This window comes from Eumetopias jubatus, unplaced genomic scaffold (assembly GCF_037043125.1).
Source record: "Eumetopias jubatus isolate StellerSeaLion01/CBP00866 unplaced genomic scaffold, mEumJub1_p1.0 scaffold_11, whole genome shotgun sequence".
NCBI classification, from domain to species: domain Eukaryota; kingdom Metazoa; phylum Chordata; class Mammalia; order Carnivora; family Otariidae; genus Eumetopias; species Eumetopias jubatus.
Genome location: NW_028274817.1, coordinates 36,148,537 through 36,165,890, shown reverse-complemented (window position 1 = coordinate 36,165,890; position 17,354 = coordinate 36,148,537). Strand labels below are relative to the sequence as shown.

Below are 17,354 nucleotides of genomic sequence, written 5' to 3'. Positions count from 1 at the left end.
TCCTTTTCCTGCATGATCTCATTTAAACCTCACAAGCACTTGGAAGTAGGTGCTAACATCATCCTCCCTTTAAAGATTGTTAGCAAGGGTGAACTCACTGCTCATGATTATCCAGCTAGAAAGTAGCAGGACTGGGCTTAGAGCCGAGGCTGCCTGGTTCCAGAGGCTCCAGTCTGAACCACTACTGTCTACTATGCCCCTAAACCAGGCACCTGCCCTCCCACGTGACATAGGCTACTGCGCTCACCTTCTTCCTGGCCTCTCTCCTTGCTTTGCTGCCTCCCTCCAATCAAGTGTGGACACAGCAGCCACTGAGATCTTCCAAGACATCCACTGGTTTGTGTCATGCCCTTTTCACAACCTTCCAGTGGCCTCCCAAGGTACTTAGAAACTGAAATACAAACTCTATCCCATGGCCTTGAAGGTCCTACATGGTCTGACCCCTGTTCACTTCTCCAGCCTCATCTCCAGCCAGTGTTGACTACAGTCACTACAGTCAGCTACAGTGATCCTCAGATGCTTCAAATGCTCTGAGCTCTTCCTTGCCTGAGGCCCCTGAATTTTCTTTTCTTTCTGCCTGGAATGCTCTCCTCTCCCCACAGGAGCTTTGAATGGATGGCTCTTTTTCTTCTGTCAAGTCTGAGCATAAATGTCACCTCAGAGAGGCCTTCCCAACTGCTCCATCTAAATGCTGTTCACTCTTATTTTCTATCTTAGTCCTTTATTTTCTTCATAGTACTTACATTGTTTCGATTTCTATTTACTTGTTTGTTTATCATTGGTCTTCTCTGGTAGAATATGAGTTCCATAAGAGCAAAGAACCAATCTTCGCTGCTATGTATGCCACATATGGTTGTAGAGGGTGTGTACTGCACAAATGTGCTGCACCGAAGGGGGTGCATTCACAAGGATTTTCTGGCAAATGGCAGTAAAGTCTCTTAAGTAAAAGGGTTCTCTCTGTAACTTGCGTAAAGATGCTATATAGTCTGGCAGTACCCGGTATGTTTATTCTACTTACCAGTATGTATCTAGCTTCTAGCACAGGGCTGAGCCTACAGTAGATGCTCAATAAATATGTTGATTGGATGGAAGGAAAGAAGACAAAATTAGACTACTACTGGAGGGCAAGCCAGAAAGGAGAGGGATATAGAAGACAGCTGACAGCTTTAGTAATTTGAGAAGAGGCAATAAAGGAGAAATGAAAGGTGATTATGTTTGATCTTACAGGGAAAAAAAAAAAAGGCACCATTACCAAAGATAATGGAAAGCAAATAAGAAAACACTCGCTTGAGAAGACACTGATGCCATTTTGGATAGAATTTGAGAAGACGATGCCTTCTGCCCTCCATTTTGCTTTTCCTGCGTTTGTCACCATTTGACCGTAGGGCTTTAAAGAAGCTACCTAAATTTGCCCTGCCCGGTGTCCAAAATGGTCAGATCAGGGCTTTGCAAGGCCCATTCTTCCTGTTAAGGCTGTGCGTGGAAATGGCCTGCGTTTCACAATACAGTCACATCGAGGCCTGGTTAGAAGGAATTAAGGGAGAAGCGACACAGATACTCACTTTCTCAGTAGATGACACTCACTCTTTCTCTCCTGCCACACGCCAGGGCAGTTTCTTTCAGCTGGTGGCCCTTAAAATCAGTGTTTCCTTCCTCCCTTTTGCGAATGCACTGCCCTCCCCGCCCCCCCCAACCCCGGCTAAAACCTGAGGCCACCATAGAAAATTCCCTTGCTTACGACACTGGCCAGGCATTTCCCTCTCTTCTAAGTCCTGCTCTCCAGAACGGCAGCACCCCTCTGTCTCGGGCTATGGGACACATACCTCTGCACACCCGGCAACAGGAATCCGGAACAGAGACTGGGAACGCACAGGTTAACTTGGGGCACGTCTTGAGACCACAGTACACATTCCCCTCCTGCGAAGGAGAAACAGAATTGAAGGTCAAGAGCACCTGGGATGAGTAGGGAATCCAAACATTCCTCTTCTTCCCAGTGTTCTCCCATGGTTAGTTCTAGACACTTCCTAAATGTCATTATGCTTTATTTTTTTTGGTTCACTCTTTCTCCATGCCAGAGACCATGTTACTGAAGAGTTGGCCCTCCTCTTTGGACCTCCTGGTCAAAGATGGTACAAAAGCAGTCCGTGTAAGGGACGCCATCGGCCTGCCAAACCCCCAAATATGGTCTTGCTCCTCTCTTTTCTGTTCGTTATATCCTCTGGTCCCCATCACAACCCAGCTGGATATTGGGATTTCAGGGAATGCAGATTTGCATGAGAGCCACCTTTTATAACACTCCAAACCGGGGAGACAAGTTCTCTGGGGTAATACAAAACTATACAAATGATCTGAATGGACAGTTCAGTTCAGCACAAGGCAAGGGAGAAGAGCAAATTTACCTGCTATGTCTGTCTTTACATACTTTCCTCTCCCTAAAGTTCTATGTGCCAAACATCATTCCTTAAACCTTGTTCTTTTCTTAAAAAATATTTTATTCATTCATTTGAGAGAGAGAGAGAGCATGGCCAGTGGGAGGGGCAGAAGGAGAGGAGGAAGCAGACTCCCCACTGAGCAGGGAGCCCTGACATGGGGCTCGATCCTAGGAGCCCGAGATCATGACCCAAGCCGAAGGCAGACGCTTAGCCGACTAAGCCACCCAGGCGCCCCTAAACCTTGTTCTTAGAAGCATATTATTCTGGGGCTAGAAGGGTCCCTGAAAAGTCATTAGGAAGGGAAGGCCACAACCAAATTCTCCTAAACTACTGAGATACCATATTTTTACTAAAAGTCCCTAAGGGAGGAGATTCTAGAACTTCCTTCAGCAATCCAGTGTTTAATGCCCTTACAGGCAAAAAAGTTCCTACGTCAAACTGCATTCCCTCACACTTGAGTTGAAACAGCCATTTTCTTCCATTTTCTGGTTCTACCTCTTACATTCTCTGCACTGCACAATTCCATGAAGATATAATCAATATACTTTATACCTAAGGTATATACAGTTCTTCTGACAAGTAACATCAGAGGAATAACCATGTTTTGCTGAGACAGTTCTCACTGCAGGGCATCAGGGGAAAACTGGTTGGGAGGATACACCAGAGATGGGAGCCAAGAGATAGCCCCATTTTCTTGTGAATTGGACTGAGTGGCCTTAGATGGCATTGATTGCTTTTCTGCTCATGGCATCCCCAAGGCTTCAGATAGTTGAGTCCTTCTGATAAAGGCTTTGCTGGGGTGACTATTTTAAAAGAGAGGACAGATCAAGACCATCAGCACATGTTTGTCCATTTAAGCAGTCCTAAAGCTTTAATAAAGACCAGGATATGATTGGGTCTGATTTCCTTCACACAGGTCAGGGCTGTTCAGGGTTCGCGAAAATCAGGGAGTCTGGATTGACAGGGAGGCTTAGGATTTAAATGCAATTTGTCTTGGGGCATCCTGGGTGGTTGAGTCGGTTGAGTGTCCAACTCTTGCTTTCAGCTCGGGTCATGACCTTAGGGGTCGTGAGATCGAGCCCCGCATTGGGCTCCATGCTCAGCAGGGAGTTCGGCTTGAGATTCTTTCCCTCTCCCTCCGCCCCTCTCCCCGCTTGCTCTGTCTCTCAAATAAATCAATCTTTAAAAAAAAAATAAATGCAATTCGTCTTCCTTCCAAACACCTTACAGTGTCGGCTCCAAGTAAAGGTGTAAACACAGGAGGAGCTCTGGTGTTGGGGTAGGGCCAGCAGGGACATTAGGACGCCAGGTCTTACCGAACAGCTGCACTGGGTGCACTGATTGGGTTGCCGGTTCTGAAAGAGCCCTTCAGCCACGAACAGCTCACCGTGTTGGTAAGTGGTCCCGTTGTACTCACACGACTTGCTGGTCACCTTATTGTTTGCCGGGGGTAGGGAGTCTTCTGGGACAGGGTGGAGAAAAACCACACCGAGTATTGGCATCACTGCAAAGAATTTCATAAATCCCGACAGCAGATGGGGCTGTACCGTGTAGAAGGAGTTAAAAGATAATCCCTGATTCAGTGGCTGATAAAGCAACCAGACAAGGACGGCAATGGACATGACCATCCATCTATTCTTGCATTTGTTGAGCATTTATTGAGCGCCTATTATGTGCCAGGTACTGTGATGGGCACTAGAGAGAGATCAGAGAAGGATAAGGGCTCCTGCCTCCACGGAGCTAAGAGACCAGGCGAATAATGTGTTAACTTGCCCGGAAAGAGGGAGTCCTTTCAGAAGAGGAACCATCTATTATAACTACCTTGGTAACTTCACCCCCTCCCATGTTTTATATCACTTGGCGTGCGCTTGTATGCTTATTCCAGCCTCTGGAGTCCTTGCCTTTTTTTTTTTTTTTATGAAATATAGTTGACACACAAAGTCTTTGCTTATTTTTAATTCCACCACCAAGATCATCATTCCCCTCCCACTCGTTTCCACCTGCTGATGTCCTGTCTGATTTTGAAGGCTCAGGAAAAGTCCCTTTTCCTCTACGAAGCATTCCCTAATAGCTCCAGCCCACAACCTGGCTCTCTCCAGACATGTGATTTCTGAAGTGCACAATCCGGCACTTGAATGTTACTGTAACTCCCATTTGTGACTCGTGGTCACCTAGCCAACAATTTAGGAAGAGATTTCACATACATTATTACAAGAGAGCCTCACAACAACCCTATCAACCAGGTAAGGCAGATCCTTAACTCCATTTTTCACTTGAGGGTAACAAGCCTCTGAGGTTGACTTTTCCAAAGTCCTGGATGTAGTAAGTGATGACCCCAAACTCCATCTTCTTTCTGTCAACTTATGTACACATGTGTAAGGTATCGCTTTTTAAGGACCGGGATGCTGCCTTACAGAGTCTCTCTTCTCTGTGGCATCTAATGCAGGGTTGCCCTGTAGCAAGAAATCAATGCACCAATGCGCTTGGTGAGCTGACTCTAAGGAATGGTCTCAAGATGTCTTTTTACTGGGCTTCCTGCAAATGCATGGTGTACATGCACGCGTGTACACCCTCATGTACTTGCACACACACACCCAGCAATGAACAAGCCCCCAGATTAAACTCATCACTGATGTGCAAATGCACAACAGATATAAACGGGGCTTGGAAAGTGCCCTTTGTAGAACAGTGGAAGAAGGGAAATCAGGGGAGTGGTGTGTTTCATTAGGGGAAGGCTTAGACAGTTAGACCATCCTTTCTTTCCCATCAGGCAAAAGTATAATGCAAATGAGTCCATCTTATGGGTTAATTATACCTCAATACATCTGTTTAAAAAAACAGAATGATACTCTGGTTTCTCTTCAGATCGTATAAATCTTCCGCTTTTTGAAAAAAAAACAGAATGAAATGATTCTTAGGATGTAGGTGAAAATGATAAAGGCTAATGGTAATAATAGTAATAATAATAATAATAATAATAGCTAACATTTACTGAGCCCTAATTGATATGCAAGGCACAGTGGTGAATGCTTTTCCATACATGATTGCATTGGCTTTTACTAGTAACATTCTGAAATGGACACGGTTATGCCCATTTTGCTGATGGGGAAACTAAGGCTTAAGAAACTAACTGTCTTGTCCCAGGTGGCACAATTTGTGAGCTACGGTAGCACCAACATCTGAACTGATGTCTGACTGATTCTAGAATCTTCCATCCTGGCCACTATCAAGGAGGGTGTTAATCACATCAAATCTGTAACACGGGAAGGGACTATTTAATTTAAAAACCTAAACCAGTGGAACATGAAGGCTGTGTTGTCCCTCTAGAATGTTTTGGCCTACAATACCCAGGAAACCGCTTTCACACTTATTTTGGCTTCAGCGATTTGCATAACTAACGCAATTCTATGCTCTGCTATATAAATGGATCTAGCTGCAATTTCTGAGTACCTTACTCCTTGGGTGTTAACTACTTACTAATGACTCCTTACAGGATACAAAAGTAGTTCCTTAAGAAAAAGCCTTAGGGGCGCCTGGGTGGCTCCGTCGGTTAAGCATCTGACTCTTGCTTTTGGCTCAGGTCAGGATCTGAGGGTTGTGAGATCAAGCCCCACGTTGGGCTCCACCCTCAGCAGGGAGTCTGCTTGAGATTTTCTCTCCCTCTCCCTCTGCCCCTCCCCCTGCTTGCACGCTCTCTCTTTCTCAAATAAATAAATACATCTTAAAAGAAAAAAAAAGAAAAAGAAAAAGACTTAGCTCCTAGTGAATGTTTAACTCATACCAGTTGACCCTAAGTCCCTGCTTCCGCCCACAAGCACACACAACCAGACAGCTGCAGCTGGTAGACAGGAGTGAAACTCACTGGAGAAGGGACAGGGGCAGGCCCATTCACCCCCCTGGGCTCTAATTATACCAAATCTCAGGATTTTGTGGTGAAGGAAAACTGGGATGACCTACAAAAGAATATCTACCATGACTCTCGCAGGAGTTGACAGATCTTTGGAATGCCAAAAGAAGAAAAAGAAGGTTGGAATTATTTTGCCTCAGAAGAATGTGGATTGATTTTTGAAATGGGCCTTCTACCAAGGGATCAACGGGGAAGCAACTGCAGGGAGAGGTTTTCCAGTGGAATCATGACCTTGAGAGTCTTTCTTGCAACAGTCGTCAGAGTAGCCTGGCATCGAGTCTATTAATCTACTCAACAGGAGATAGGGAGAACGCGAAAGAGAGAAAGACAAAACAGAATCAAAGAAAAAGAAACCGATTATGAGCATGCTTACTGCTAGTTTTACACAATAAATTTATCTTAATTTCTTTCCATTTATTCTTATTTCATTCTTTTAATAGCCCTAACAGAGTGGTAAGAGAATTACAGAAATGAGGCTACTGACATCCCAAAAGATTTGGCCCATGCCACCCAGGTACTCAACAGGAAAGCCAACTCAGAAATAGAGTTTTCCTGTCTCGAAGTTTGTGCTCTTTTTACAGAGTGGGTGTTAAACATTGGCAGACGGAAAGGAACGGAAATCCATACCTGGAAGAGATATCTGTGCTCCCGTGTTTACTGCATCCCAAGCTCGTCGTGGCATTATTCACAATAGCCAAGGTAAAGAAACAGCCTAAGTGTCAGTCAGTCAATGAGCTGATAAAGAAACCGTGGTACATATATACAACGGAATAGTATTCAACCTTAAAAAAAAACATCTCGCCACTTGCAACAACATGGATGACCCTGGAGAACATTATGCTAAGTGAAATAAGCCAGATACAGAAAAAAAAAATTGCATGGTCTCACTTTTTGTGAAATCTAAAAACACATCAAATATATAGAAGCAGAGGGTAGAACGGTGGTTACCAGGGCCCGGGGGTGGGGGAAATGGGGAGATGCTGGTCAAAGGGTATAAAGTTGCAGTTACATAAGATGAATAAATGTCTAGAGATCTAATGTACAGCATGATGAGTATTATTAATAATACTAGGTTGTATCCCGGACATTTGCTCAGAGAGCAGATTTCAGGTGTTCTCCCCACAAAGTAAATGGTAACTATGTGAAGAGATGATGCTAATTAGCTTGACTCTAGTAATCATTTCAATACATATACATATGTATATCAAATCAGCATGTTGTACATCTTAGACATATACAGTTTGTACTAAAGGAAAGAGTTGTTTTTTTTAAACTGGGAGGTAGGATCACGGAGTCAAAAATCCCAGCCTGGGTACCCACTTTTCCCTTTGGGCCCCAATTTTTCTATCTAAGAATGGGATGTATGGAAGTATTGAATCACTATATTGTACACCTGAAGCAAATACAGCACTGTATATTAACTACACTGGAATTAAAATAAAAAAAATATATATGAAAAAAGGCACCCCCAAACTTAGTGGATAAAAACCATAAAAACCCCAAATCATCATCATAATAAATTAATTAAATGGGCATGGACACAAATGTTAGCTGCACAGTAAAGTGGAACAACAAGGCCCTTACATTCCTAATTTATAACGCAAAGTAAAGAATACACGCTCTCAGAAATAAATAAGTAAGTTGGAGAAGTGACTTGTAATCTGCAGTTTTATCAAATAAAAATGGGTAGTTGCTTCATAAAAAAGAAGTGGGACATGGGACTCAAATCTCCTCTTGCATCTTTAGAAGGCCAACACAGCACGTGGGGCACCACAGAAGCAAGGAAGGCCACCTGGTACTCTACGCTCTCCCTTCCTAGATTTTCCAAGGTGGCTGGGCTCCTAACCAACTATCCTTGGAACACATTTGGTATTCCTGGCTGAACACGGGCAGAAAATCAGTCCAAAGCAAAGCTGGCCTCAGGGCCCCTCAGGGGAATCCTACTCTGAGGAGGAGTTGGGACAAAGACATCGTGGGGTCAGCAGACAAGCGCGAAGCCACGTGACTCCAGTTGTGCTGGGAAAGAAACTGTTCCTTCCGTGCCCCCCACCCCCCATTAGGGATGGTCTCACGTGTAGCAGAACTATGACTTCTGGGGAGCTGGGAAAAACACTCCCCCTATCCTCAATCTCTCTCCCTGCCTTCCATCTCACTGGTGCCTAAAATGCCATCACTAGAAGTCCATTTCTTTGGGGTAAATGGTTGCCCTTTTGCAATCAGATTTTATAACCCCAGTATTTCTGTGAGAGGTTACACACTGTCCAGAACATCTCAGTATGAATAACTTTGCCACAAGTTTGTTATGCTTTGTTTTTTGCTCTTCAGAGAAACTGGCAAATGTTACCAAGAAGTCTGTGGTCCTATCCCACTTCCTTTGGTACACCATTCTCTCCCCTCCTGGCACTGGCCTTCTTCCCACCCTCCAGAACCCGAAGTCCTCGTGCTGGCTGCTGACTTCTCTACTCTCCCTACCCCCAAATTTCTATTTCCTTAGCAGGCCACTTCTTGGCAAGTCAGAAAGGCTGCTTGTATGTCAGGAGACAAATCAGCTCCCAGTGTTTATGAGAGAAATGCAAACCTCTCCAGAGCTCCCAGGGATCAGTTGCCAATCTCCTGGACTCCAAGTCCCTCCCTTCTCTTGCCCATTGCTACTGTTACTCGGGTTCCTACTTGACTCGATGGCTGAGCCTGGTGCTAATGTTTCCAGTCTGGTTGTCTGTCTTTCTACTGGTGTGGTCCCAGCACATCTGCAGACCATGTTGGAGGTGTGGTAGAGAGGGAATTTAGAGATGAAGATAGCAGGCTTGAAGTAAGAAGTTGTCTTCCCTTTAACTACAATGAGATACACACACACACACACACACACACACACACACACACACACACACACACACACACACACACCCCAACACAGAACTGTATTGTCCAAAGGGTTTGACCCTAGATCTCAGAATCACGAGAAGGAAAAGGCCAAAGGGCAAGGAAGGAAGTCCTGAGATAGGGTGCTGCTGGTAAGCAGTGTTTTCAGCTCTGTCTCAGATCGATGCAAACAAAAAGAATCGAGCCTGGTCTCTGGGGTCTGCGAACATTATGTACAAATCCCGGCTTTGACATGTCTTTGATCTGTGACCTCGGGAAGGCTACTTGATCTCTTTGCACCTTGGTTTCCTCATCTTCAAAATGAGTATGTTATCTACCTTACACGGCTGTGAGGCTTAGAGAGCATTTATTTTAAAGCCCCAAAGTATCTGGTACACAACAATGCGCACAGCAAATGGTAAGTCGTGTCGGTATAGAAAGAAGGCCCACAGAAGAACATAGAGGGACCTCCTTGTTTCCATGGATAACTGGACAGTTAATTAAATGGTGATTGCTTTGTGCTTATGTGTATGGTAGGTGTTCTGGGGATAAAGACAGTTGAGAGATTATTTTCCTTCTTTTTTTTTTTTTTTCCTTCTTCATTCAACATCTACTTATGGGGATCTTTGACTATACCCAGCACAAACAGGTCCTCAAGCCTACCTTGAAAATAGTTGGTACCATGCTAGGTTAGAGCTACAGAGGTAAATACGACATGTCCCTGACTTCAAGGAGAATCCTGCTCTCGTTGGAGGGGCTGGCATTAAAAGATGTTAATTGTTAACATATTTAGATAGCTTGTAAAGAGGTTGAGGTTGGGAGGGAGGTCAGATTATCGCCAATTGCCAAACTATGTCCAACAGGAAGAAATGTCACCTGCATCACGAACAAGGCAGGTTAGACACTAGAAAGTAATCCTTCACTGTATTTCTCATTCCAAAATTCAGTTTGAAGAGTTTCTGTTGGGGAAAAAAAAAAAATTCTACTTAAGGCCAAAGGCTAGACTAGGTGACTATTTCAGGCCCCTTCCAACCATAGAAAATCAATCCTACCAAGCTGGTCACAGCTCTCTACTCCTACTCGTGGGACAGATTCTAGCTAGGACTCTGTGTTCCCAGTCCGACCACAACGAGATTGTTCTCTCCTCCCGACTCTACTCAACACCTCTGCGGAAAGTGGGAGCTGGTACAGCGCTTTCTAAAACAAATTGTTTTAAAGTGTGTAAATTTAGGCCGGTTTTTAGGCCTTGGCCCAGATGGGAAGAAAGCAGACGACTAAGGGTGCTCGTGGGAAACCACTTATGCTCCTCCAAGGAATGCTGCTGTAGTGGAGGGAGGGACAGCTGGGTGCTGCATAAAGCAAGCATGCAAAAAATCCTGCAGAATGAGTGCATCCTAAACAGTGGCTGTGTCTAGTCCCCTTCCAAAAAGGAATAGTGCTCAGCTTCCGAGGCCATGTGGGTTCAGGTGAGTTTTTCTCTGGGAGGCTTGCTAAGAGCAAAGGTACTGCTTCAAATGGGTCCAGCAGCCACACAAGGGATGCCTACCATTTAGATTTCTTCCTTTCAGTGCTCCAAACCCTCTTGCCTCTCTTTGCCCTGGGCCTCTGTAAGTGGTGACTTAACTGTACCTGCTTTCATGGAGTAGAGACCTAAGATTTCCAGATCTTCCCCAAACTGTCCTCCATAAAAACTGAACTCTTCTCTGGCCCACCACCTTGAGGTCTTGGTAGGGAGGCTTGGGACTCATCTCATTATTTCATACCAAGGTGCTAATGGAAGACAACGTTTGAAAACAGGTTATTTTTGTAGATAATGAAATTGTTACATGGGCCCCTGATGCTTTATCCATAATGAAGCTGTAGAGCATGAGGCAAGGGGTATGAAACCTTCCAGAACTTAGGGCTTATGTGGGGGAGATGACTGAAAATAGAGCCTCCAAGATCTGTCCTACTGGGAGGAGTGGCCTGACTTCTGAGTTTCCCATTTGGGTCCAAATTCCAGCTCCACTATTAATTAGTTACCACGTATTAGCTGAGCAAATCACTTCACCTTACTGAGCCTCGGTTCCTCCATCTATAAAATGGAGCTGATACAGGACCTACCTCATAGGTTGTTGCGAGGAACTAACAAGATGAGATGCATAATGTGCTTGCCACAGGACTGGGTGCGTATTAATGTTTAGTAAATACTGCTATTGTTATCTTACTATTAGCTATAAAAGACAGAATTTCTGGAAGGCAGGAAGTAGGTTGCTAAGGTAAGAGATGTGGGGCTGCCTAATCTTTATGGCGGGTGCCTGCATTAGACTGAATGTTTGTGTCCTCCCAGCCCCACAGATTCATATGTTAAAAAGCTAATCTCCAGTATGATGGTAGTAGGAGGTAGGGCCTTTGCAGAAGACATGAATAGAGATTCTTCCAAAGAAGAGGGCGCCTGCATGGCTCAGTCGGTTAAGCATCCAACTCTTGATTTTGGCTCAGGTCATTATCTTAGGGTCATGAGACTGAGGCCCGCATTAGGCTCTGTGCTCAGCATGGAGTCTGCTTGAGATTCTCTCTCTCCCTCTCCCTCTGCCCCTCACCCTGCTTGCACTCTCTACCCTCCCAAATAAATAAATAAAATCTTAAAAAAAAAAAAAGAAGAAGATGGGGCACCTGGGTGGCTCAGTTGGTTAAGTGTCTGCCTTTGGCTCAGGAGCCCCCATGTCGGGCTCTCTGCTCAGCGAGGAGTCTGCTTCTTCCTCTTCCTCTGCCCCTCCCCCTGCTCATGTGTGCTCACTCTCTCTCTCTCCCTCCCTCCCTCTCTCTCTCTCTCAAATAAATAAAATCTTTTTTTTAAAGATTATTTATTTATTTGACATAGAGAGAAACAGTGAGAGAGGGAACACGAGCAGGGGGAGTGGGAGAGGGAGAAGCAGGCTTCCTGCTGAACAGGGAGCCCGATGTGGGACTTGATCCCAGGACCCCGGGATCATGACCCGAGCAGAAGACAGATGCCCAACGACTGAGCCACCCAGGTGTCCCCCAAATAAATAAAATCTTTTAAAAAAGAAGACATACAGATGGCTAACAGACACATGAAAAGATGCTCACTATCACTCATTATCAGGGAAATACAAATCAAAACTACAATGAGATAATCACCTCACACGGGTCAGAATGGCTAAAATGAATAACACAGGAAATAACAGATGTTGGCGAAGATGCAGAGAAAGGGGAACCCTCTTACACTGTTGGTGGGAATGCAAGCTGGTGCAGCCACTCTGGAAAACAGTATGGAGGTTCCTCAAAAAGTTAAAACCTAGAACTACCCTATGCTCTAGCAATTGCACTACTAGGTATTTACCCAAAGGATATGAAAATACAGGTTCAAAGGGATACGTGCACCCTGATGTTTATAGCAGCAATATCCACAATAGCCAAACTATGGAAAGAACCCCAATGTCCATTGACTGATGAATGGGTAAAAAAGTGGTACATGTATACAATGGAATATTATTCAGCCATCAAAATGAACAAAATCTTGCCATTTGCAACAACGTGCATGCAGCTAGAGAATATAATGCTAAGCGAAATCAGTCAGAGACAAATATCGTATGATTTCACTCCAATGTGGAATTTCAGAAACAAAACAAAGGAGCATAGAGAAAAAAGAGTAAGAGAGGCAAACCAAGAAACAGAGTCTTACGAACTATGAGAGACTATGGACTCCGGGAAACAAACTGAGGGTTTCAGAGGGGAGGGGGGTGTGGGGGGATGGGTTAGCCCAGTGATAGGTATTAAGGAGGGCACGTATTTCATGGAGCACTGGGTGTTATACGCAAACAATGAATCATGGAACACTACATCAAAAACTAACGTCGTACTGTATGGTGACTAACACGACATAATAAAATTAAATTAAAAAAAAAAAAGAAACAGAGTCTTAACTACAGGGAACACGCTCATGGTTACCAGAGGGGAGGTGGGTGGGGGGAAGGGGGAAACAGGTATTGGGGATGAAGGAGCGCACTTGCTGTGATGAGCACCAGGTATTGCACGGAAGTGCTGAATCACTAAATTGTATACGTGAAGCAAATATTGCACTGTATGCTAACTAACTGGAATTTAAATACAAACTTGAAAGAGAAGACAAAAAAGGAGGTGGGGCCTTTGGAAGGGGTTAGGTCAAGATGGCAGAGCCCTCCCGAATGGGATTAGTGCCCTTATCAGAAGAGACAGGAAGGAGATGATCTCTGTTCTCAGCATGTGAGGGAACAGCATGAAGGTGGCTGGCTGTAAGCCAAGAAGTGGGGTCTCACCAGACACCACATCTGCCTTGGCACTTTGATCTTGGACTTCCCAGCCACCAGAACTGTGAGAACTAAATGTTTGTTGTTGAAGCCACTCAATCTCTGGTATTTTTGTTCCAGTGACCCAAGCTAAGACAACTGTTTTCCACTGCCCTGTAGAACTTCTCAAAAATGGCCAGATTCTGAGTGGTGACTAGACAGTCACCTCTGAGCCATCACATTCACCAAGAATCCTTTTATGACCCTGCTCTGGGCTGACTGGTGGCGCAGACCCTTCCCACTACAGCAGAGCTTCCAAAGGTGGCAAGTCCACTCTGTCCCTAAACTCTCTTCCCTTTTGCTCCGCCCGAGTGTCTGACATGGCCCCAGGTTCAAGCATTAGTTAGAAAAGGGCTTTACCTTTCCCAGAGGTTTAATGAGTTCACACTAGAGAGTATCAAAGACTGGAAAGGAGTCCCCCAGTGAAGAGTAAGGCCTCGGGGCAGGAAACAAAAAAACCACAGTATGCTACCACTTCGCACCCACCAAGGATGGCCATCATAAAAAAAAAATAATAATAATAACACCAAGTGTTGGTGAGGATGTGGAAAAGATGGAAGCCTCATCCACTGCTGGCGGGAATGTAAAAAGGTCAAATGGTGTAAAATGGAAAACAGTCTGGCAGTTCCACCAAGTTCAATATAAAGTTACCACCTGAACCAGTAATTCCACTGTTAGGCATGTACCTAAGAGGAGTCAAAGCTGGGACTCAAACAGATCTGGTACGTGAATCTTCACAGCAGCATTATTCACAATGGCCAAAAGGTGAGAACAAACCAAGTGTCCAGCAGTGGATAAAAGGATCGGTATATCCATTAACAGTGCAATATTATTCAATTAGAATAGATCACCCATGATGGACTCTGAAAAACAAACTGAGGGTCCTAGAGGGGAGGGGGGTAGGGGGATGGGTTAGCCTGGTGATGGGTATTAAAGAGGGCACGTTCTGCGTGGAGCACTGGGTGTTATGCACAAACAATGAATCATGGAACACGACATCAAAAACCAATGATGTAATGTATGGTGATTAACATAACAATAAAAATTTAAAATAAAAGAATAGATCGCCCTTGAAAACATTAGACTGAGGAATAAAGCCGGTCACATAATGTATGTTCCCACTTTATGAAATGGCCAGAATAGCCAATCCATAGAGACAGAAAGTAGATCAGTGGACGCCAGGAGCTGGGGGGAGGTGAGGAGGTGGGGGTGACTGCCAGTGGGTATGAGGCTTCTTTTGGGGGATGAGGAAAATATTCTGGAAGTGGACAGTGGTGATGGTGGTAGTATCTTGTGACGACACTAAACCCAACTAAACCGTACACTTTAAGAGCGTAAATGGTATGTGAATTATATCTCAATAAAGCTGTTACCAATAAAATGAAGCCACTAAACATCCTACAGCACGGACACCAGGGGCTGAGTATCGGAGTGGGACGGGGCCTGGACAAATAGAAGGTGCTGTGTGAGCTGATAGGGAGGCAGGCAAAGAAGGAAAGGTAAATGAAATAGAAAAGGAGAACCCACAAAGGGGTGGGGGTGGGGTAGGATGGGGAGGTCAGTCCCAAGTCATAGTTTTGTCTGGTGTCCTGTGGCCATGCCACAGGGTACCCACCTAGGGAGACGGGGAAGGTCTGCCAGACAGCCGAGCGAAAGGAGGGGGCCAATGGCAGGGAGGATTTCCCCGCTCGGAATCTTCAAGAAGACTGAGTTCAGGCCCACACCTTCGGCAAGACTAGTGGCCTCCCTACTCGCGCCCCCGGCCCCCCCCCCCCACAGTGGGGGCCCAGGCCAGGAAATTCTTGCAGCAGATTCAGGAGATCACTCTGCAGCTCAACACACAGACATAACACTCTGTCCCAAGCAAGAAGGTGCCGAGTGAGAGGAAACCGTCATCTGCCGGTCCAGCTGGAGAGCAGAGTGGAAGAAAGTGCTGAAAGCTCACACCCTGGTATAATCCTGCTTCTTTCCTCCTCACCCGGAACCCATCTGTGGGCTGTTTTTCATCCCACTTCCCTTAATGTTTCAGCTGTTGGCAGTCAGTAGCTGACCCTGCCTGGATATGCCCTCTTGTCGGACAGATGCCGGGAAGGATGGCTTGAGGAGAGGGTTTGAGCCAGAGAAGACCACGTCTCTCCGCAGCAAGCACTGCTGGCAGCCCGGGCATCAGATCTGGGGGTGGGGGTGGGGGCGGGAAAGGCAGGGCACAGGCCTTCTTGCTGGCTGGTACCACTGACTTGCTCCATTCAGTCTGCATCTCTGGGCCTCGGTATCAAGAACTTGCTTGCATTTGTGAGTAGGTGTCGATATTTGTCGGGGGCAATCATTTCATTTGCTTCTACTGCACAGGGATGTAGTGAGAATGTACAAGATTACGTTTTTTTGAAAAGGTTCGGGGAGACAGGAAGCTATACCCAACATAGCCCGTCGATTCAGATTATCTCCAGCTTACCAAGTGCATTCCATCTGAAGGCAAAAAGAGAATTTTCCCTGAGTCTGCTCCCATGGTCCAGGGTCCAGAGCTTACTACATCTCATTATGAATGGTTCGGCCAACTCCGAAAAGGCATCTCGGTGTGTGATTTGCTGCCTTTCAGATAGCAATTCTAGCCTTGCGGTGTCAGTCACCTGTCTGTGGGCAAGCGTCCAAGGCTTGAAGCTCTAGGTGGGGAGCAGCCTCATGGCATGACCCAGCCAGGGTAATGAAGCACATCGCAAAGATCCATCCCCTTGGCTCAAGCATGCTCTACTTCGGACCAGCCGGTCCTTGGCCCCACTGTGCTCCACGGCAACTTTGAGCTGGCTCATGCTAGACCCAAACACCCCCACAGACTACCCTTTGCTTCTTCATATTTTATCCAGCCCTCACTGTCCATTCCACACATTCTGATTTTCTGTACCAGCTCTGATGGTCTGTTTGTCTGTACCCTACAGTCTAACACCTGACAACAAGTGTACTGTTTGCTAAGTGATCAACAAGAACAAAGGAGGCAAGACTTACGTCTTGACTTCTCCATCTCCTGCTGGCTCCAGCCCTGGAACAGAGGCACAAACATTCACATTGTAATATAAGCTCACAGGCTGTGAGCCTATTATTAATTCCGTTAAGACATAATATGTGCCCAACCAGGGGCAAGGTTGTTCTTCACTTAAGTCCCAGAGAGCTGGAGAGCTAGAAGCATGACTCTTGATAGGGATTCTGAAGGAAGTTGCAGAATTTTGAATGTATGGGGGTATGTGCATTCTACCAAGAAGAGGGTCCATGGGTTCCATCAGCTTCTCAAAATGTTCCCTGACCCCAAAGAGGTGCCTCTGCTAGCTTAAGATAAAGGGAAGACCCTGTGGGTTTCACTTTAGCAGCACGGGAACTCTGCTGGCAATGCAGTCCAGGATCTAGGGTTCTAGGGCCCCACCTGCTCCTTTTCAGCTTTCTGTGTGCTGCAGAAAGCTTTCCATAATCCAATCTTTAGAGGGAACCTCTATGTTCTGTACTGTCAAAATGTCTTCTCCCACTTTACTGAACAGCTTTATCATCAGCTCTACTATTCAGCTCATGGACTATTCCAGTCTCATTACGTAAGCCTTCTAGAGTTTCCCATGTATATCACCACGAGGAAAGTAGAAATGGCCTCCTCTCTCAACAGATGCTGATAGGGGCCCAGAGTTGCCAAAGGGACCCTGTTAAGTAGTGCCAAAGCAAGGACTCAGACTTAATTTTACGTAGAGCCACAAAACATGAGGGCGAGGGAAGCCCACTAAAATCCAGTCCAACAACTGGGGAAAAGATCAAACAAAACCTATTTTCAGGGGCCAAGTCCCAAATCCC

At 45.6% G+C, this 17,354-nt stretch overlaps 1 protein-coding gene across 6 annotated transcripts in view; it reads right to left on the bottom strand.

The window, feature by feature from the left end:
* Positions 1–17,354, bottom strand: part of CHRDL1 (chordin like 1) — a 111,446-nt gene that overhangs the window by 34,785 nt on the left and 59,307 nt on the right. For 3 of the 6 annotated variants that reach the window (XM_088028947.1, XM_088028948.1, XM_088028949.1), the window contains 2 exons: positions 3,749–3,891; positions 1,824–1,917 (listed from right to left, as the gene is read on the bottom strand). In XM_088028947.1, coding sequence (XP_087885073.1) covers positions 1,824–1,917; positions 3,749–3,891 — 237 coding nt within the window. Of the gene's footprint in view, positions 1–1,823; positions 1,918–2,399; positions 2,403–3,748; positions 3,895–17,354 lie in introns of all 6 variants that reach the window. The other 3 variants (XM_088028945.1, XM_088028946.1, XM_088028944.1) reach the window with 2 other exon arrangements.